Source organism: Phoenix dactylifera, chromosome 8, assembly GCF_009389715.1.
Source record: "Phoenix dactylifera cultivar Barhee BC4 chromosome 8, palm_55x_up_171113_PBpolish2nd_filt_p, whole genome shotgun sequence".
Taxonomy (NCBI): Eukaryota; Viridiplantae; Streptophyta; class Magnoliopsida; order Arecales; family Arecaceae; genus Phoenix; species Phoenix dactylifera.
Window position 1 is genome coordinate 26,324,989 of NC_052399.1, and position 22,114 is coordinate 26,347,102.

The 22,114-nt window shown below is 36.3% G+C and overlaps 1 protein-coding gene across 1 annotated transcript; it reads left to right on the plus strand.

Annotated features, from left to right (window-relative positions):
* The first annotated feature begins 969 nt into the window (after positions 1-969).
* LOC103724148 (E3 ubiquitin protein ligase RIE1-like) lies at positions 970-22,060 on the plus strand. The gene is made up of 5 exons (XM_039129393.1): positions 970-1,637; positions 11,418-11,537; positions 12,282-12,414; positions 12,513-12,671; positions 21,454-22,060. Exons 1-5 carry the CDS (start codon positions 1,147-1,149, stop codon positions 21,613-21,615), a joined length of 1,065 nt encoding a protein of 354 aa, XP_038985321.1. The 5' UTR covers positions 970-1,146; the 3' UTR covers positions 21,616-22,060.
* The last annotated feature ends 54 nt before the right edge of the window (positions 22,061-22,114 follow it).

The following is a 22,114-nucleotide window of genomic DNA, read 5'->3' on the forward strand; positions in this document are numbered from 1 at the left end:
AAATTAGGGGCAACAAACCAATATTGAGACCAATTGTTTGCATAGAGTGATACAACTTAAGTAACATAAGTGATTCACCGAGATTTGATGCATAACAGCATCTGAATGGGGCATACGAGCATGCAGGTGAAGGACCAACCGTTGATGGAACTGCAGTTTTAGCCGGTCTCAACGAGCTTTCCCTCGGTGTTTGCTGTAGTTGTAGTCTGGAACCTCCTATGTTGCTCGGCACTTCGGTAAGGTTATCTGGACCAGTGCCGTTGAGATTCTATTTTTCTTATACCATTTTATCTCTTTTAATTTGGCTGGCTGTACCATGTAAAAATTATATGAATGCTGTTTTTACCATCAAATATATATAAAAGAGCAGGTGGGCTTTCGCGCCCCTTTCAGCCAGTCTACGAGTCTGTGACCGTGAGACCCACCGTTCTTGTCATCATCTGCAAGCTACCATGATTCATGTCTTCTATTAAAAAAAAAAAAAAAGAAAAAGGAAAACACCTCCATGCCACCGGACCATAAAACCAGGGGCGCAGCAGACATCCCCAATCTCTCATAGACAGCATACAGCCTCTTCCACTAACTACTAACATCCACTTGTACATTTCCACTCACGTAGGTGATAGGTCCCACATAAACACCAAGACTAAACATCATTAGCTGAAAAGACTGTTCGCTGACAGTAAAAACACTGTTCGCTGACAATAAAAACACTGTTCGCTAACTTAGTACACTGTACACCAGCAAGTCAAAACCTTAAAACCGAAAAAAATATACTTATAACGACCAACTCCACGAACATCTTCACAAATTTCTAAATGCGCCGCACACAAAAGTCAGCATCGCGTGGCCATACAATCCAATCACAGAAATTAGTTAACTTATTCGTGGAGTTACAGGTTACAAGCATTCAAAAAGGAAAAAAAATTAAATTCCTCTCTACTCCAAATTCCATCTGCCATTCCTGTTTCTCAGGGGGGGAGAGAGCAACTTCGAGAGCTCGTCGCCGACAAAAAGAAGGATTTATTCTAAAGAGGCAAAGAACCTTATGGATTTGGCATTCTCTTAATAGTATCACTCTTTTCTAGTTAGATAGAGAGAGAGAGAGAGCCAAAGAAGTCCCGAGGGAGAGAGAGGGGGAGGGGGATGGAAGGAGAGGCTTCGACCGAGACGGTGTCCCCGGAGCCGCTGCTCCGGCCGGTCCGGGGGGAGCCGGCCCGGACGAGCCGGCTGGCGGCCACCCTGGGCCGGGCGTTGGGCCAGCGGGGGTCCTCGATGCTGGTGCGCGAGACGGCCGCGCTCCAGCTGGAGGAGCGGCGCGCCGACTGGGCTTACTCGCGGCCGGTAGTGGCGCTCGACATCGCATGGAACCTGGCCTTCGCCGCCGTGTCGGTTGCCGTGCTGGGGGCCACCACCGGCGAGCGGCCCAACACGCCGGTCCGGGTCTGGATCGCCGGGTACGCGGTCCAGTGCGTGGTCCACGTGGCGCTGGTCTGGACGGAGTATCGGCGGCGGAGCGCTCAGCGGCGCGGGGTGGAGGAGCGCGGCGGCGGGGAGAGGGCGCGGTCGGACTCTGATGCCGGGGACAGCGAGGAGGATGGGGAGGAGGGCGGAGCGGGGAGAAGCCAGCAGTCTAGGTAGGAGCAGATTGATATTTGAGTTAAAAATTGTTGATTTTTTCAAGAAAGGTGTCATTTTTTTCTTTCCTTTGTTCTTTATACTTAGGATCTGGGTTTTTAAGTTGGTGGTTTAAAGTTCAGGTATCGAGAAATTGTTGTTATCTGATATTGCATATTTCTTTTATATGAAAGTCTATGTGACTGATTTCTCTTGGGTTTTCTCTTTTTCCTTTTTTCGTTTCTTCAGATGAAGAGCTGCGATGTTATATTAGAATTTTAGGTGTTGAACTCTAGCCTATACCAAAATAAGCGAGGTTTCAAGTAGAGAGGAAAGATTGAATTTTGTGCTCAATTCTTGTGCTATCTGATTATTATAATTTTTCTAAAATGATTTTATGCAGTTCACAGTCTGGTGCGATGTAGAATATGTGAGATTACTTTGGGGGGAAGAAAGAGGGGGGGTGGGGGGGGGGGGGGGGGGAGGGGGGACATGGTTTGATAAATTCTGATGGGGTTGTGATGTGAGGGTTGGAAATTTGGGGGGACATGATTTGATAAATTCTGATGCACGAACGTGGAGTATTTTGATGATCGGGAGGTGGTCTGGAGTTGTATGTAATATAAGAGTTTGTGAGTAGTTGTTCAGCAGCTCAACAGTGCTTGATATTTTTGAAAGAATGGGACTCACTTGCATTTGCCCTTGATTTTCTTATTGAGGAAGAGAACTCTTTTCTTAGATTAGAATGTGAGGTGGCACAGGAGAGAAATATCTATATTTGGATTCATGGACTGCACCCTGTGCCCGGGTAATGGACATAGTCTTATAGTGTTGGATGAAAGTGTGTATCAGATGTAGTTTGGAGCTTGAGTTTCATTGTATTGTTAGTTTATAGGATAATATTTTTATTTTGTACTGATGATATGGAGATTAAATGTTTTGGGATTTTTGATATACTTTCACGAACTGGATCCACTTCCATGGTTTAAATGTTGAGGGATTATGACAAATGTATGAGAGGAATATACAGAGGTAAGAACGAATGAAAGGGCAAGAAGATAATGTGGAGGATACTTAATGTGGCTGGAAGTTCCTTAACCCACTCAAGTCTTTTTAACAGAAGTTTCTGCCTAAAGCTCAAGATTTGTCTTTTGGTAGACAAGATCAACATTTGTTTAAGATCCATAAATATGACTAAGAAAATCTGGAAAAATCTTTGAACTAGTAGTAATTGACTGAATGTAAACCAAATTGAGATCAGAAAATAATGCCTTAAATATTTATTATATACTGGCAATTTACTTCAACCTGAAATGTTGTCTGATTTCAGCTAAATTGTGTCTAATTATGTCAATCAGATTACATCTAGTTCTTGTTTCGAATTTACTGAGATGGCTATGAAGAAGGTTGATCTCAACCTCTATATTAGAAATGACTGAATAGCTTGTGTTCCCATTCTTTTCGGTTCTTTTCTGTTGATTAGGACTTTTAATGAGTTTATTTAAATCTTAGTACCTGAAGCTGGAGCAGGTATGGGAGCAGAGTTGGCGCAGGTTCAGGTCAGTGAATCTCTTAGAAAAATTCAAAAGGAAACACTTAGGAAGCTGGTTTGGAGTGAGTTTCTTAAGAGATTTCAAAGTGCGGCACCCTAGATAGAAGTTTCCGACTATATGTTTCAAATGCAGTGATTCTGCTTCTTCTGGTTTGTTGAAACAGCTTCCTCTATGGGAAAATTGGTATTTGAGCTGGTGTTCCTAATCAACAGTATGCCTGTGGGTATGAAAACTTGAGGCTCTGCAAAGTCTAGATAGATCACACTAAGGAAATTGAGTATGGACAAAGATCTGTTGAATTCTGGACATCCTTATCATTAGGCGATACTTTCTTCGATGCATGTGATGGATTTAAGAAAAAATGATAGTCTGATGATGTTTATGATCTGAAGGCATCTATGAATAAACTATTTAATTTTTTTTAATAAATATATTTTTCTTATATATGGACATCTACTAGCCACAAAATCATCAAACAAAGCCCAAGCATATGAGTTATTACTGCTATAGTACTATTGTTATTGCTATTAGAAATATGAAATTTTTATAATTATAACATAATACTAAAAAAATGTAAATATGCAAGCTCAGTGAAACTTTATTTAAAGGAAACAACACGAAAACTTGAACTCCATAGTGCAAACACTTCATTCCATTCCTGAGACCAGTTATTGCATAGACTTTCTCCTAAAATTAAAATAAGGAAGCCAACGTGATTTAATTAACTATTGAGACATGAGATAAAACATGGTATAGATATTCGAGTTCCACGTTGCTTTTTTTTAAAAAAATTTACTGCGCATCACCAAATTCAGATTTTTTAATATTGAATCCAGTATTTCTTGGCTGAACTTCATCTTCATAATCAATTCTTGCAGTCGTTCGCATACCTATAGATGAAATTTGAGTTAGACAACTAATGTTAGCTATTATGTAATTGATATTATGTATAGCTAAAACAGATGATCTTTTTTGTTGCTTAGGGTTCACATACCATGGCATTTCTTCTGGATCATTCGATGCTTCCAAAATCAAATCCTTCAACTTAAAAATATGGAAAAAAATATAAATTCAATAAACCAAACAGCTAATATTGGTGAATAATAATCAAGTAAAAAAATCTGTTAGCTACCTTTCATATAACAATTGAAAGTTTCAAGCATCATGCTTTGATCCATTTGTTAGGTTCACAATTTGTATGGTCATGAAACTACTTGGTTGTTATCAAAGTCTAGGATTATATTTGAGATTTCAGCATTACACCTAATCACTTCTTTAACTCCATTTGTTCATAGAATATACTCAACTCAACTCAGCTAAGCCTGAATCCCAAACTATTTGGGGTCGGCTAATTTGTTCATAGAATACAAGCCCTTAATTTCATATGGAGCCATTTAAATCCTAAAAGCTATGCAGACAGAAATGTTAAATTTTGTTCTTTATTTCGCTTTTGATTCATCATGTAGTTTTGGTCATCTTTTTTGAACCATACTCTTAGTGGCAGTTTCAGGTTATATCAGAAAAAAACCATATCCATACTAAGCCATCTATAATTGAAATATAGACTTGTTCCTAAGCTGCTGACCTAATTATTTTTTTTCTTTTTTGTCAAATGTCCACTTTAAAAAAGGAGAAGAAAATAGGAACAGTGAGGGGGATCTAAGGTAGACATTCAAATAAAATGAGAGAGAAAGCAGAGAAAATTAATGTGGAGAAGAGAATGTCATAAATTCTGAACACATTATCCTCACCACTTTTCTCTTAGGTATTTTTTTTTGTTTTTTTCTGAACAAGGAACTGTTCAACCTTTGTAATTTCCCAAACCAAACCTTGACCTGTCCAGAACCTACAACACTATTGTCACTATTCTAGGGGCCTAGGGTTGTTTTTTAAGAGCCTGTCCAATCCATGATGATTTATTAAGTCTGGCGCCTAAATGTGAACCTCACTTATTGATAATTGACTTGATCTTAGGTAACCTAAACCCAATATTTTAGGTCCCGGCAGGACGAGGGGCGTCTTGGCCGTCCTGTCCCATCCATGTGGGGAGAGAAGAAGAAAGAGGAAAGAAAAGAAGGAAGGAAAGGTGAAAAGGAAAAAGTGAAAGGAAAGAAGAAGAAAAAGGAAAGAAAGAAAGTAAGGAAGAAGAAAAAGAAAGAAAGGAAGGAAAAAAAGAAGGAAGAAAGGAATGAGAAACAAGAAGAAAAAGGGAAAAAAGAAATAAAGGAAGGGATAAGAAAAAGAAAGAAAAAGGAAAGAAATGAAAGTAGAAGAAAAAGAAAGAAAATGAGGAAGGAAAAGAAGAAAAAGAACGAAGAAGGGGAGAGAGATGGAGGAAATTTACTAGGATGTATGACTAGGACAACCGTCAGGATGGGGCGGGACAGCAGGGCATCCCGTTCTATGGAGAAACCAGGACACGTCCATCCCATGGGATTTAAAATCTTGCCTAAACCTAATCTGATCATAAAACCCTTACTTGAATCCGTTAAATTTGGATAGGTTTTGTAGAGGTCAGAAATTGCCATTGGCTAAACTAGAAGATATTTGATTTTATGTTATTGTTAAACAATTTATATGCAATACCTTCTTGGTAAGATATTGAATCTAAACAGATTAAAAAACACATTAAATATCATTTACAATGTTCTTAAGGCAACAAAGAGGCAGCCAGGGGCCTGCGTAGCACCTAGGTGCTATGTGGGTGCCTTTGCTGGCACCCAGAGTTGAGGTGGCCCAACAATAATAAATTAAGACTGAATAATATATAAAAAGAGAAACCCAAAAAAATAGCTATAATATAATAATTAAAATAACTTATCAAATAAGATGTATTAAGTCAACGGTCACTCTCAACTTGGCACCATCCAATACTAAGTTACAAATTAATGTCATTATACATACTCAAACATGATGCAAAATGCTAAGGTAGGTGCCTAGGTGGCTCTGCCTAAGCAGACCATCTAGGCAGCCATCTTTTTTAAAACCATGTTCATTTGGTTAAATGACAATAAAAGTATTTTTGGATGCAGTTGTAAAAGATACATATGTGCACTGTAAATGTAACTTGATGCAAGTTTTAGATTATATTTATACAACACATCCACAATGTTTCTTCTACTATTCCTATGGAAAAATGTCATTGCCATGCATCTTCAAATTAATTAGTTTCATCTTTTAAATCTTATATTTTGTCAGAAGGCATTAATATAAATAGTAGAACATTTGAATGAAATTGAATATGTCAAAATTCAGAAAAATATGACCAAGTACATGATGGTTAAAGAAAGATATATTGAACTGAAAAAAGCAATAAATGTATTGGGGCTGAAATAGGCTTTCTATGAATTTGAGGTCTTATATATTACAGATCAATACAGTTAACTAAGCAATTATATTCAAATGCAGAATTTTCAAAACTACATGGGGAAGTTGATTTAGAGTTTTGTGATTGTAAATTATAGTCATATCAAACAGATAAAAAACACTATTCTTAATACATGTTTGTCAAACTTTTGAACCATTATTGCACAAAAAGGTAGGTATTTATACTTGATTTACTTAATTACTGTTTGTTCAGGAGTTGAATTTATTGATTCTATATTTCATGTTTATGGTATAGGGTTTTCAGTGGGGATTTCCCCTCCTTCTCTCTCTCTCTCAAAAAAAAAGGATTTTAAATTTCATGCTTTACTTTGAAAGATTTATGTTGGAAGAAATAGGGTTATCTGGAAAAAGACACCACAATGTATTGATCCAACATATACAACAGAAATAATTTTTGCTAAATTTAGCCATTCTCATTATTTTTTAATATTTTCATGGCAAGTGTCAGTTGTCTATCATGCACCTTATCTTTCATTTGTAGCTAAAGAAGAGCCCTGAAAAACTACTTATGAAGATAAAATTATGACCTTGAAGTTTGGACCTTATGTAAACACAATTTACATTTGGAAAGCTGCTGCATTCTTTGAATGCAATTACAAATGAGAAAAAATGTTAAACTTATATAGTTATATTTTTTTTGTCTACTGACTAGTTATAATTTAGGGTTTTTTGCATGAATACCCTCCTAAATATTGAATTTTGTATGAATATCCTTCCAAAATTGATATTTGCATATATACCCTCGTAAAACACTTGTTTTGCTATTCTACCTTGCTTTTTATTCTTGTTTTTGCATATGTACCTACGCCATCTAATGCCATTAAAAACTTAATGATTTCAAATTAAAATGAGTAAAATGCTCTTAATGGGTAGACGTGCAAAAAGAAACATTTATAAGGCGATCGCAATAGAGGACAAAGAAATAATTTTAAAATTCTATTTTATTTTTAATTAAAATAAATATGGTTTTTATTAATGATGTTAGAAAATCCGTTGGATTAAGTATCTTACTCTGGACGTTCGAGCTAAGTATTTTAATAAGGGTCTTCCCCTACTAAAGAATTGGGAATCCTTTTTACAAATCTCCTCAGCAAAACCGTAGAGAGAGCGGGCTACATCTAGCTTAGCCTATCCAATATCCGATTCAAAAAGAGCTTGGATTGCTGCTTTTCCTCTCTCTGTATAATTCAGTCAGTCCCAGTATTGGGTTATATTAGGGGCATTTGTGCAAAAATAGTGTTTTATGAGGGTACAAAAATAAATATAAATTTAAGAGGGTATTCATGCAAATTTAAAATTTTATAAGGGTATTCATGCAAAAAAACTCATTATTTAAGACGTTTTTCTAATCAACTAATCCCAAACTATTTAGGCCCTGTTTAGGGGAGCTTTTGGAGGGCCAAAAAGCACTTTTGGATGAAAAAGGGTGTTTGGTAAAAATTTTGGAAAGCTGTTTTAGCTTTTCTAAAAAGCTAAAACCAGCTTTTTGAGAGAAGCTTCATTTTAGAGCTTTACGAAAAAGCTGTTTTGAGTTTTGTTGGAAAGCTGTTTTTTGACCAAAATACCCATAATAAAATATAACAATTATATACTTTGTCCCCTTATAAATCTAAAAATCGGCTGGAGCCCTAACAAAGAATCCTAGCCGTGGATTAGACTCCCTTTAGTGCAGAAAAAGATATTCTTGTTTCCTATTATTATTTTATATCTTTATTATTGTATTATACTATAAATATAATATTATATTACATTATATCATAATAATTAATATGTTATATTAAATAATTTAATATTAAATTATATTATGAAAAATTAATTTACACTTATAATTATAATATTTTGTACCTTTATTATTGTATTATACTATAAATATAATATTATATTACATTATACCATAATACATTAAAATATTATGTTGAATAATTTAATATTATGTTATATTATGAAAAATTAATGTATGCTCATAATTATAATATTTTGTACCTTTATTATTGTATTATACTATAAATATAATATTATATTACATTATATCATAATATATTAATATGTTATGTTAAATAATTTAATATTATGTTAAATTATTATGTTATAGTATATAATGTTATATTACTATATTATAATAATATTATATTATATTACAATAATATTATACTATATCACATATTTATATATTAATATATGTTATATTTTGTTATGCTCTGTTGTATAATACTATGTACTTTCCTTTATGGTAATTTTCTCTTACAAAAGTACTTTCTCAGTTTGTTTACCAAACATATGTTAAAGTTCCACAGCACTTTAAAAATGTAGTTACTAAATAGCAAACAGCTTTTTATAAAAGCTCTACTTCAGAAAGCTCTACTTCTAATAGCTTTACTTTCAAAAGCTCTACTGCCAATAGCTCTCCCAAATAGGGCCTAAGACATTTTATTTCTTTGTTTTTATTTATAAGTGCAAATTTAATTAGGTTATGATATTAATTGAAGTACTTGGTTTGTTTAAAAAAAAAATAATGTTAAACATAAATAGAGTTTATGTTCTGTTTGGTTTTCCACTTTATCTTTTTTTTTTTTTGATGTGTTATTCTCAAATTTGACAATATTCTTGATAATGTAAATTTAATGTTATGTTATAAAATTTTTATACCTTTAATATTTACGATGCAAGTGCTTTTGTCCAATTAGATGATTGTGTGAGGCCATCTGGTGATTTCCATTTATAATAAAAAGTGTTTACTTAAAAGAAGTCACAGATAGTTCTTCTCTAATCTTGTTATTGAATAAATTTGGCTTTATTTTTGGAATTTCCATTCACTTTGAGACTTAACATTTTTTCTGGTATCGCTTGTTGTCATCTTGTTGGAATGATTGCTAATGCTTTGCACATGTGGCATGTGTGCTCTTGGTATGATTGTTTACCTTACCTCAAATTCTTCTTGTCCCCATGTAGCAGTCTCTCATTGAGAAGATCCATTTTGGTTTTGGAGGATAGGTGGGTTATATGAAGTGAAGAATCATAAAGGGTTCTTTACCCTACCAAGGCTTTTCATTTAGAAGTTTAGACAATTATCATTTTTCTTTTAGATGAGTTCTAATATTTCTGCCAACTAATACAAACCTTTCAAAATCTGGAATAGCTGGTCTTTTCAGCAACCTTCGTACAAATCATATTAAATTCCTTAACATAAGGCTTCAAAGGACAAGTGGGTGGAGGTCTAAAGAGAAAGCAACATAATGATCATTATACATTTTAGTTACATTTCATCGCATACATGCCTTTTGTGCTTCCTCTATGGGTTCCCACATTTTCTATATAGTTTGTGGCAAACTGTATAATAATCTGATGCTACACATGAACGCCTTAGTGTGGCCTCTCACAAATAGGGCATGCCTCTTTATTATAAATATCTTGCTTTATACCTATGAAATTAAGTCATCTTGCTGCTTGAGATTTAATTAGCAAAGCCTGGAATATATTCTCCTGATTTGGAACTTGTCTGTACTGGTTAGATCTATGAGTGACTTTATCTTCCCTCTGAATGAAACACGGATGCATGCATAAAACCAAAGAACGGAAAAGATTGCATGCCAGCACTGCCTTGAGTGTAATCATTCAATCACGAGCACAATCCTATAATTGCTTTTAGGGCTTGGGCCTGGCGTAGCCCAAACAGGACTAATTCTCCTACCTTTTTTTATTTGCTTGTTTTGGAGCCATTTATAATCTGAAAATTTGCTCATTATCAATGAATAAACAGGCCAATCTGTATAGGTTCATTTATCAGATGAGATAGAAGATGTATATTTTTTCAATCTATGGGAAATCTATAAATATTTTATACTTTTTGAAAATGTAAAAAAATGTTGTTAAGTTATTTGGCTCTGTAAGAACTGTTTGTACTTTTGAATAATATTGGAGAAAGATGTTGTTAAGCTGCTAATCAAGCTAACCCCAACATTAGTTAAGCTCAGCCCAGTCTGAAAAATTGATTGGGACTTTGACTTTATAATCTTTTGGAAGAGAAATCATATGAACACATTTGTCACCTTATTTACTGCAATCCATTGATCTCATAAGGAAAAATGAATAAATCATGCAGTTAGCATAAAAAAAAAGAAGTCCTGGATCAATTTAGTTTCAACTCCCCTTCACTCTCTCTCTCTCTCTCTCACACACACTTACACACACAATCTACAAATCAGACTCCCTGGGCTTGCAAAAAAGAGAGTGATTTGGGAAAGAGAAATGGCGAGCATATTTACCTGATTGACATAATCGAGTTTGGGTGGATTTACCTTTATATGCAATTAATTTTATGATGGCACATGCTGATCATTGTTGCAGCATATGCTATGCAACATGGAAATAGGGGACTGACATTTATTAAAATAGTATAGTATGCAACGTTTACTATGTTACTGTGTCAATAATCATGCAGCATGGGTAATACAACATGATGCTTGAATTAGTGGAATGTAGAAAACAAGTTGTTTCACATGTGAGCGATGAATTTTGTTACATTTTTCAGTGTTATGCTGCAATATGTGATGTCATTTGATAAACTTAACATTGTCCGTGTGGCATTTAAAATCTGACTAAAATAATATGTTGATATGTCTGACGTAATAATTTGATGAATTATTTAGGTCTTTTCCCCTGGAAGAGAATGCTGTACCTCTTTGTAGTCTCTATATCAATTAACAAAAGAGAGTAAATCTCTTTGGAACCTCAGGCAGCCTATTCGACATTTTTGCTCCTCTCGTTTGAGCAAAATATTTTTGGCTTTATGTGTTTCAAATATATATTAATTCTTTGCTTTGCAAAATTATAATTCTAATGAGTGATGGTGATTGGTGCCAGTGCTGCAAAACGATGTGAATCTCTTAATACCATGGCATCCTTTTTGTGGTGGATTATTGGCTTCTATTGGGTGGTTTCTGGTGGTGAAACTCTCTTGCAAAATGCTCCAAGGCTTTACTGGTAAGCTTAATGTTTGTCTTGAAAAATACTTTTTTCCCTTTTTCAAGATATCAATATCTAGTTTAATTTTTATGCGCCAATGATCACCAATGTCTTAAGCTTTTAGGATGTCCACTGACAATCAGCTAGGATTCTGGTCCTGAGCGGTACAGCCTGCTGACTGAAGAAATTGACACCTCCTAGTGGCCATTATTGAGAGAACATCTTGTCAAGATTGTTTTATGTTGCTGATTTTAGCTTTTTTGGATCATAAACCTGCTAAATCTTTGCTGATTGTTTTGAAGTTTTTATATGATAATGACCATTTTTTCGTTCTTTCCTCAGAACCTTTATGGGGATCACATTTTGATGAATTTATCAAAAACAGAGATTAAATATATTTTCTTACTTTCTATTTATGCTGAATTTTGGATGTTGATGGCAGCACCGAATTTTCTTCTGTTGAAATAAGTGGCCTCAATAAGTTGTATCTGCTTATTCTCACAATTCCCCCCTTATCAATAATTGATTTTAATTGAATTGAAGATTTTTAATGATGCTGATCATCGCCTAAATGAAAAGGGAACTAAATGCACAATTCAATCACCTACACCTCCCCCCCACCCCTCCCCACTTCTGTTTTCATCAATGAATTTTCTGGCTTTTGAATGGCAATAGGGCTTGATTGCCTTTCAAAAACAATCGGTTTTTTGCATATGCAATTACTTCCTGACAGTGTATCTTTTTTCGTCATGACTTTCTCAGGTTGACCATAGTTTTCCTAGCATTTGATGTCTTCTTTGCCATCTTTTGTGTGGCATTGGCCTGCATTATTGGGATTGCACTTTGCTGTTGCTTGCCGTGCATTATTGCAATTCTGTATGCTGTGGCAGGCCAGGTAAGAGTTGGAGGATTTCATAGTCAACAAATAAAGAAATTATTTGAAAGAGCTTACGGTGGCTACTTATTTTCATTTATTTTGTTCTGAATAAACAGCAAGGTGCATCAGATGCAGATATTAGCATTCTACCGAGATATAGATATTCTGAGCCTTGTGTCAATGGACCAAAGACAACTGAAGAAGGATTAATGGTTCCAATTGTAAACAACAATGGAATTTCAACATGTGAACGTGTTTTACTACATGAGGATGCAGTAAGGCTTCTTGTCTTTCATAAAATTTTTGTTCTATCATATTACATGGAAGTTTAGACCAAAACTCTCATTTGACATGTTTCTATTGGTATCTTGTTTGTCATGTCACAATTATTATTATCATTAGTACATCATTTAAAGACCTTTGGTATTGAGGTTTAGTAACCTCTGCGACATGAATCTTTTTTTCCTCTTGTGAGATTATGTTGGTATTACCTACCACTTCTCAGGAACATAAAAGAAGCATACATTTGTTGAACATATTCTTAAAGCTTGATTTGGTACTTGTGGTATAAAGACTGATGTTGATAGCGACTTTGAATATTTACATCAAGATTCGCCATCTCAGTTACGGATCCTGTACCAGTGCCACACTAGCACTGTGCCGGTATGGTACAGTACGGAGTCTTTTTGGCATACCAAGTATCGGTACATCACTCATACTGGGTACCGGTACTGAACCGCTATAGTATGATACGCCCCATACCGCCCGGTTTGGGCCAGTACAACGAACCATGATTTACATAATTTCCAAATTTTCAAAACATAGTGTTAGCCTTTTAGATTGGATGCGGATGAGAAACATTACATCCACAAGATTGGTCATTCCCTCGCATTGCTCCTTATTGTGTTACAAGGGGATTTTTATATGAAACCATATGCTTTCATGATTTATTGTAGACTCCCTATTATTTTATACCCTACAAAATGCTTCTGCGTTAACTCTTTAACAAGGTCCACCCAATTACTGTATAATAACTGCTTTCCCTCATTAATGATTTTGCTACAACTCATGCCCTGCCATTTCTCCTACCTGCTCTTCTTTGCTCTAACCAAGGAGACCAAACCATCCCATTGCTTTCCCTCCCGTCCTTGCTATGTGACTGAAACCATAATCCAAGTTCATATATGCAGATTCGAAGAAAGGAGATTGGTAGGGAAAGGCATTGATTGTTCTTATTTTCATTTTTTTTTAGAATAAAGGGAAAGGTATCAATCAAAGGCATGGATATGCAGTTAAAGACAACTCGAGGAATGAAGAGCCCAAGATCCTATAGATTGCTTCAATGTTTTATTCAGTGATTTGCAGTTCCACGCTTTTCCCTTTCCGATTCCTGTGTCCTAGATAAGAACTGTTCTATATTGACAAGGCTTTCATTTCACTCTCTTCTACATACCAGTATGCATGGTTAATATTCGTCAATGATATGAATTGATTTCTATCATATTGAAACTCAATTTCAACTTCATGATCAAGTCAGCACTTTTATAAGAAGGATCATAGCTTAGTTCTGAAAGAAATTGAATTAACGTCATGAGATCATATTTTGATTCTATGCATGATTGTTTCCAGCATGGTGGAAAGGTGGAGTCAGTAAAGAGCAAAGTCCATGAAGTGTTTTTGTTGCTACTGACTTGAAGAGACCATCATGATAGTTGATGGCTTGATGGATTTGGACTTAAAAGGGGAGTGAGAAAGAGAGGGGACAAAATATTGGAGCTTTTGGATAATCCAAACAATGGAGGATAAGATGGTGGGCACTGTCCCATTCAGCTCCCCTTCTCTCCTTTTCTCTGACTACATGGACACATGCAGGATAGGGATACGGGTGATCAGATAGGAAGGGGTGGGGAATGGGTGGGAGGTCTGAGTGCTGGTGCTTTCTCATTCAGTTAGATAAAAGAAGTGATGGTGTGTGAGAGCAGGCGGACTCACATTGTTACAAAATCAGAGGACAAAATCAGTAATCACATGACAGCTGGATGGTTTCAGTTATTAGTTGTGATGGATTAGAGACGAGAGTATAATAATCCCATGACTAATTGCTAGGCTGATTTGGAGGAAACGAAAAAATAAGGAGTTTCTGAAAAATCCTAACAGCATGAGGGGGTGGTATAAAAATTACCCTTTTTACAAATAATTCTATAAGATGATGCTGTAGTTCCTTACTAGATCAGCTAAGGTATTCCCATAAATGACTGCATTTCCCATGAATATCTCACATGACCTTTTAGCCCATCCTGCATCAATTTTATGTAAAGCATCCTCTACTTATATTGACCTTTCTTAACATCTGGATCCTCTTGAATATATACTCTTAGCATTGTTATTTGTTAGTCTTTGCTTAGTCTCTATGCTTAACTGTCTATGTAGACACTCGTTGGATTATATTTAAATAAAAAGCCCATTGAATGTCCTGTGACTAGCTATTTGCTTTTTTTCAGTGGTTACACCATTTGCATCATGGTGGTATGTTTGTTGTCTGACCATGATGACCTTGTGCTTCCCTGGGTTTGTCTTCATTACGATTTAAAGAACTAATATCCTCTAAAAAAAAAGGGAAACTCATGCAAGTATAGAGCAAATTAGCCACTTAAAAGAAGAGAACCACTGATATATACATAAATGGACTACTACTCATCAATCTCTTTACAATGGATAGCTACCAACCTGCCAGCTCCATACTCTAGACAATCAAAATCTAGCAGGGTAGAATTTTTTTCTTTAGATATTAGTGTTTTATTTCCAGCCAATAATTTCATAAAAAGGTGAGTGATAAGATGTTCAAAAAAATAATGGTTTGATTTTTGCTGTAGTTGAGGGTGCTTTTGGTTTTGACTAGAACATGTTTTTCCAAAAAAGGAGGGAACCTACGATACTTGCACCTCTGGAGATGGTGTAAAAATTTTGGCATGCATGAGAGCCCATTGACCTAAGAAGAGGGTTTACAATTTGATCCTGTCAGCAGGGTTTTGAAGTTATTTTTTTTACTTTTTTAAAAGCATGACCTAGGCTTTTCTTAGGCAACTGCAAACCAATCTCTGCATGATGAATAGCTGGCCAGTATACTCATCAATTAAAAACTCTAAGGACTCAGGGACTCGAAGTTTTTTTTTCAGCTACCTTACCTAGAGAAGGACATTAGTAGGATGCTTGAGAATCAGCCTCTTGATTGCTGTTTTTCATCTTCATTTATAACTATTTTCATGAGAGGGGTAATTCTACACCACTCCACGAGATCTAAAGTTTTGTTTCTTGGTCATGCTATTTCTTTTTATTATGGCATATCATTTTGTTTTCCTCTCTATCATATGAAATTATCTGATACCATAAAGTGTTATTTTAAAGATTCAAAATTATAAAAAAGTCAAATTGTTAGGGACATGCTAAATAAGGAAACAAAAATCTAAGGTTATTTAGTTAAGTTATTTTAGTGTAAATGTGACATGTTCCAACTATGTTAGTATTTAATTTGACTTTAAATTTATACGTAACTTCATGAGGTAGTACGGCATATATGAAATCTGCACCAATGTTACTTGTCTAAAACATATGATGGTTGTAATGAGGCTCACGTATTGAATTATATTTATAAATATTTGTAGATCTTTTTCCAATTTTTCAACTTAAATTCTAACTGATTTCCATCTTTTATTCTGTTTGTTTTATGTAGCTGAATGGATTTACCCAAACCAGGCCTAAAGGCGGTCAAAACAGTCTGTATCCATCTTAGCATCACATTTCACATAGACCATGAAATTAAATTTCACTTGGTTCTTTGAATTTTAAATTTGTACCTATCAGCTGCATCCTTCCATGAGGTTTGAGTAATCAAGCAAACAATGAAGATGAGGTCTCTTGCTTCTCTTTCCAGTTCTAAGGAACAAAATTTGTAAAATATAATCAAATACATAGAGATTATTATTCTAGTCACCTTGTAAGTAAAGATGCTATCCTCACAAGCCTACCAGATGCTAAACAAAGATTGACATAAGTAACAAGAATAATGGAAACTATCGCAGATCTTCCGCTAGGAAGTTCACCATGATGGCTATTTTCTTGCTCAATCTAGTGGTGGAATAATTAGCACTTGAAAATCTACATGTCATGCATCACCAACTAAATCATTCAAACACTTAAAGTTTGATAATAAAATACGCACCTGTTACCTAGTCATTAAACTTGTGTCCTTTGAAAAGTTGTGTAGAAGCAGTACTAATTAATGACTATCATGGGTAACAATGATTGAATTAACCAAAGTGTCGTGCTGCTTTCCTTCTGTTCCTTGCTATGTAACTGAAACCATAATCCAAGGTCACATGTGCAGAAAGGCATTGATTGTTCTTTTTTAATTTAGAATAAAGGGAAAGGTATTAATCAAAGGCATGGACATGCGGAACAAAAAAAGGAGCCAGAAATTTAGAGCTACATACAAAGAACAGGTCCCATCCCATACAATAACAAGATAGAAGACCAAGGTCCACCGTACCGGGTCCGGTAGGCGTACCGGTTGCCTACCGGACCGGTACGGGCCGGTTCGTACCGTGCTCCGGGCGGTACGAACCGGGAAGCTCTTCCCCGCCGGAACCGGGGAAGAAGAAGAGAACCAGAGGGAGCGCGGGGAAGAGAGGGAGCGAGCCCACCTTCGGCCGCCATCGGAGAGCCGCGGAGGGGCGTCGGAGGCCGGTGGGGGGCGGCGGAGGCCGGCGGGGGGCGGGGGAGCCCGCGGGGGCGCTGCGGAGGCCGCGGCCGCGGCCGCGTCACTGTTTCGAAAGAAACAGGGGACGCGGCCGCGTTTTTTAATTTGGGGATTTTAAGTGAAGTCGGCAAATCGGTTGCCGACTTCACTTAAAAATCCCCAAATTAAAAGCCTCCGCCGCCCCCCACCGGCCTCCGACGCCCCTCCGCGGCTGTCCGATGGCGGCCGAAGGTGGGTTCCCTCCCTCTCTTCCCCGCGCTCCCTCTTTTTCTCCTCGTCTTCTTCGTCTCCGGCAAGAAACCGGCCTGTACCGGTTTCCACGGCTCCGCCGTACCGGTAGCTGGCCGGACCGGTTTGTACCGGCCCGTACCGGCCGGTACGGGCCGGTTCGGCATACGCTGTAGAAGACAGTAGACAAAGAATTAACATTCGCTACAGAAAATGGAAACTCATACAAGAACTGAGGACACTAGCCACTTAAAAGAAGAGAACCCCATATGTGTACATAAATGGATTAGTGGTCATCAATCTCTGTACAATGGGTAGCTGCCAATCTACTAGCTCCATACTCTAGACAATCAAAATCTAGAAGGTTAGAATTTTTTTTCTTGAAATATTAATATTTTCTTTCCAACTGATAATTTTAGCAAAAGGTTAGTGATAGTGTTAAAAAATAATGGTCTGTTAAGTGTAGTTGAGTGTGTTTTTGGTTTCAACTATATCATGTTTTACCAAAAGAAAAGGGAAACCTACAATACTCGCACCTCTGGACATAATATAAAATTTTTGGCATGCTTGAGAACCCAAAGTGCTAACAAGAGGGTTTACAATTTGATCCTGTCAATGGTGTTTAAGGGTTTTTTTAAATCCCCTTTTCTAAAAAGCATCTTCTAGGCCTTTCTTAGGCAACTGCAAACCAATCACTGGGTAATGAATAGCTGGCCAGCAAACTTATCATTTAAAAACTCTAAGCCTCAGGGACTTAAAATTTTATTTTCAGCTACCTTTCCTCGAAAAAAACATTAATAGGATGCTTGAGATTAGCTCATGATTGCTGCTTTCTGCATCTCCAATTTTAACCATTTTCAGGAGGGGAGGGGGTTAATTCCACAGCACTGAACCTCATCTACAAGGTCTAAAAGTTACTGTTTGTGGAGCATGCTATTGCTTATCATCATGGCATGTTGTTTTGTTTTCCTTTGTATCATATGAAGGTGTTATTCTAAGGTTACGAAATTTGGAAAAGTCTAATTATTAGGAACATGCTAAATAAGAAACAGATATCCAAGGGTATTTATTTAAGTGATTTTGGTATAAATGTAATATATTCCGATTATGTTAGTATTTAATGTTCAAACTAATATATGTGTCTTCTCAAGGAAGTACAGCATATGTCAAATCCATACCTATGTTACTTATGTAGTACATATAATGGTTGTAATGAGGCTCACCCATTGAATTTTATTTATAAATATTTACAAATCTTTTTCTATTTTGCAACTATTCTAACTATTTCCATCCATTATTTTGTATGTTTTATTTAGCTGAATGGATTTACCCAAACCAGGCATAGAGGAGGTTGAAACAGTCTGTATCCATCTCAGCATTGCATGTGAAATTGTCAAGCCAAGAAATAATTTGATTTGGTTTCTTTGAATTTCAAATCTGTACATATCAATTGCATCCTTCCACAAGGTTTGAGTAATCAAGCAAAAGATGAAGATAGATGAGGTCTCTTGCTTCTCTCTCCAAGGAACAAAATTTGTAAAACTATAATCATGTACATAGAGATTATTCTTATCATCACCTTGAAAGTAAAGGTCCTATTCTTGCATGCCTATCAAATGCTAAACGAAGATTTCATGAGTAATAAGAATCATGAAAACTATTGCATCTTCTGGTAGGAAATTCTCCATGATGGCTACTTTCTTGTTCAATCTAATGGTGGAATAATTCTGGAGTCGCTTGGAAATCTACACATCATGCGCAAACAAATAAATCATAAAAACACTTAAAATAGGTAATAAAAATTGCACCCATTACCTAGTCATTAAACCTGTGTCCTCTGAAAAGTTGTGTAAAAACAGTATTAAATAATGACTATGACAAGTAATAATGAGAGAATTAACCTAATTGTTTTAATGCCAGTAACACAAAGTTGTTAACCATATAGGATATCAATATAGATAATTAATGCAAAAAAGATTGAAGTAGAAGGCCTATATGTAGATTTTGCTGTTCTAGATAGAGCAAATGAGGACCAAGTGAAGCTAGAAAGAGGCTAAATTGGGATTAATACAGGCATTTCTTGGACTTTGACATTTGGTATTCAGGTTAAGAGTTTGGATGTGATTCTGTCGCATTTACTGCTCGCATTAAGTCAAGTTGCACTAGCGGATGAAAATGATCCAATAAATCAATTTGTTAAATTGAGCACCCAAACCGCAGCCAATATTCATATTTGATTTGGATATTTCATATATATGTGATTCATCAACAAAGAATGTTCAATCTTCAAATTTTGACATATTTTTGTACAAGACATAAGTTAATCTAGGATGCACTGATGGAGGTTCTTAGTTTTAATTGTGTATTTCTATTACTAGAATGACTTTATGAGGTCTAATTGGCTTTACAATTTTAAACCTATAGTTCAAACATTTATTTTGAAGGCTGAAAAATGCCAATGAAGGTCAGACTTTGTCTAAGAGCTTGTGGTGGGGAGGAGCCAAGCTCTAGTACGTTCAGCATGGTGTCTCGTGGGTTTGACCATTAGGACCTGGCTCTGTCTGAGACTATATGAGAGGGGGCAGTCAACCCAGTCTTTACACAGCCATTTCTGTTTGTAAATCATGTGATCATATTTGTAACTTTAATCTCGAGGTCAGGCATTTCCGAGAGACTGAAAAGCACCGATTAATGTCTAGCTTGATTAAGGGCTTGTTGTGGGGAGGAGCCAAGGTTCAATATGATCAACTTTGTATCTGGGATGGCCGTCAATTAAAATGCTCATTCTGGCCAGTGAAGCTGTTATCTTATCAGCGATTTAGCTGTATGTGACCTTGATCCTACAAGCAGTGAATCTCAAGCTTCCTTTTCCATGTTGTGAACTTTGTCTGGGGCTTATAGTTCCATTTTAAAATCTATTGAATGACTGCAGGTGCAAATGTAGAAGATGATAGGCTTCGGCAATGAATTTTTATGTCAAGTCACTTGATTCTGTTTTTCCGATTAATTTACTGTTCACTATCCCAGAAGTCGGCCATCAGAGTTTGGTTGTCTAGTTGTAGATTAGATTGGAAATTTTGCAGGGAGGTTGTATTCTTTCAGAGACTGGTCACTTTATCCCAATGTTTCCTTTCATCATTCAGGATTTTGCTATTTAAGTTACTGAGAAGATAAGCTGTCTTTTTTTTTTCCCGAGAGAAGGCTTGTGGGGTGGTGCAGGGGAAGGTTTCTAAAGAAGCAACTCTTTCTTTGTTTCTTACAGGAGAAATGTATGATGAAGAAAGAATCAAAGTACCCATACCTGCCATACCTGCTGGAGTACGAAACCAGCATGCTTCTTAGTGCTGGCATGGCAAAAGCAAGATGATGTACCCCACGTTTAGTGGTACCTTACTAGTGCAGTGCATTATGGCTGGTATGGGCCAGTAGGCACTGCTACTTAATTCTTCAATTAAGGAGACTTGTAGATGTTAATTGGCCCACACGTAGGATTGTCCATCTTGTCGATTATGATTCATGGTAACTTGACTGCTACTTTGTTAATCTACAGTTTTCTTGCAACTTAAATCAGGATACCTGCGCCCATTCGGCAAACTTCTGGGATTATCCCTTATTTCTGTATTGATTATATGCCACAAATATATATTCATATCTGAAGTTTCTTATACTGATCCTGTGCTGCAGTTTTTAATTTAGTAACCTGCTTCTCTCGTTGGCTGACTTTACCATAAAACATTCTGATTTTCGCCCCTTTTGCACTTTGCATAACTACCTACACCTTTTCAGTTTTGTTATTATTTAATTATAGTCGTGTCTATAAGTTCATAATGTGTACTTCTGGGGCTGTTAGGACTAATGTGTGACAGATGATCATGTATTTGAACCTCGAATGCTATCAGCTTGCATGCCCAGATTCTACGAATAACAATGTAGTTTTGCTTGAATGAGATTACTATTCTGGTGCAGATTGTGGCAGTCCTTACGAAGGATAGGATATGGTATTATCTCTGTTATGTTTGAAATAGTGTGATTTCGGTTGGATTTTTGATGTCTGATCCCCACTCTCCTTTCAGGGGTGTTGTATTTGTCTGACGCCATATGAAGATGGAACCGAACTCCATGCACTTCCATGCAACCATCATTTCCATTCCACGTGCATTATCAAATGGCTCCATATCAATGCAACCTGCCCTCTTTGCAAGTACAACATTCTCAAGGGGAATGATATTCTGTGAAGAACTACAATCATCATGACCTTCTGTTTGATTGTTTGTCTTCTTGCTTGTACATAAAGAATGCAAAAGAATGAAGAAGTGCAGTATTTGCAGATGCAGTGATTGGTGCCAAAAATTGCCTCGTCTATTGACTTCACATTCGCTTGGCACGGTGAGCTGATACTTCAAAATAGATTGGTGAGTGTTCGTAACAAACTTGCTTGATGTCGATGAATGTTTGGTGTAGCTAGTTTGATTGAAGATTAAGTCTTTTGTAACCGTGGCTTGGCTTAACGTTGTTGTAAATATTTAATCTTGTAACAGCTTTTGCTTTTTCTGTTACACAAGATCAGAAAGGTTTTATTTCGGCAGCATTTCCTGTACCAGCTCTGAAGTTCTTTATACTTGCTAATATCATTTTGATGTTTCAAGCCTTTGATGAAAGTATCACCCTGTTTATGGCGGTCATCAAATATCAGCTAAACTGCTGGCTTCTCTCCATATATGTATTTGGGATTTC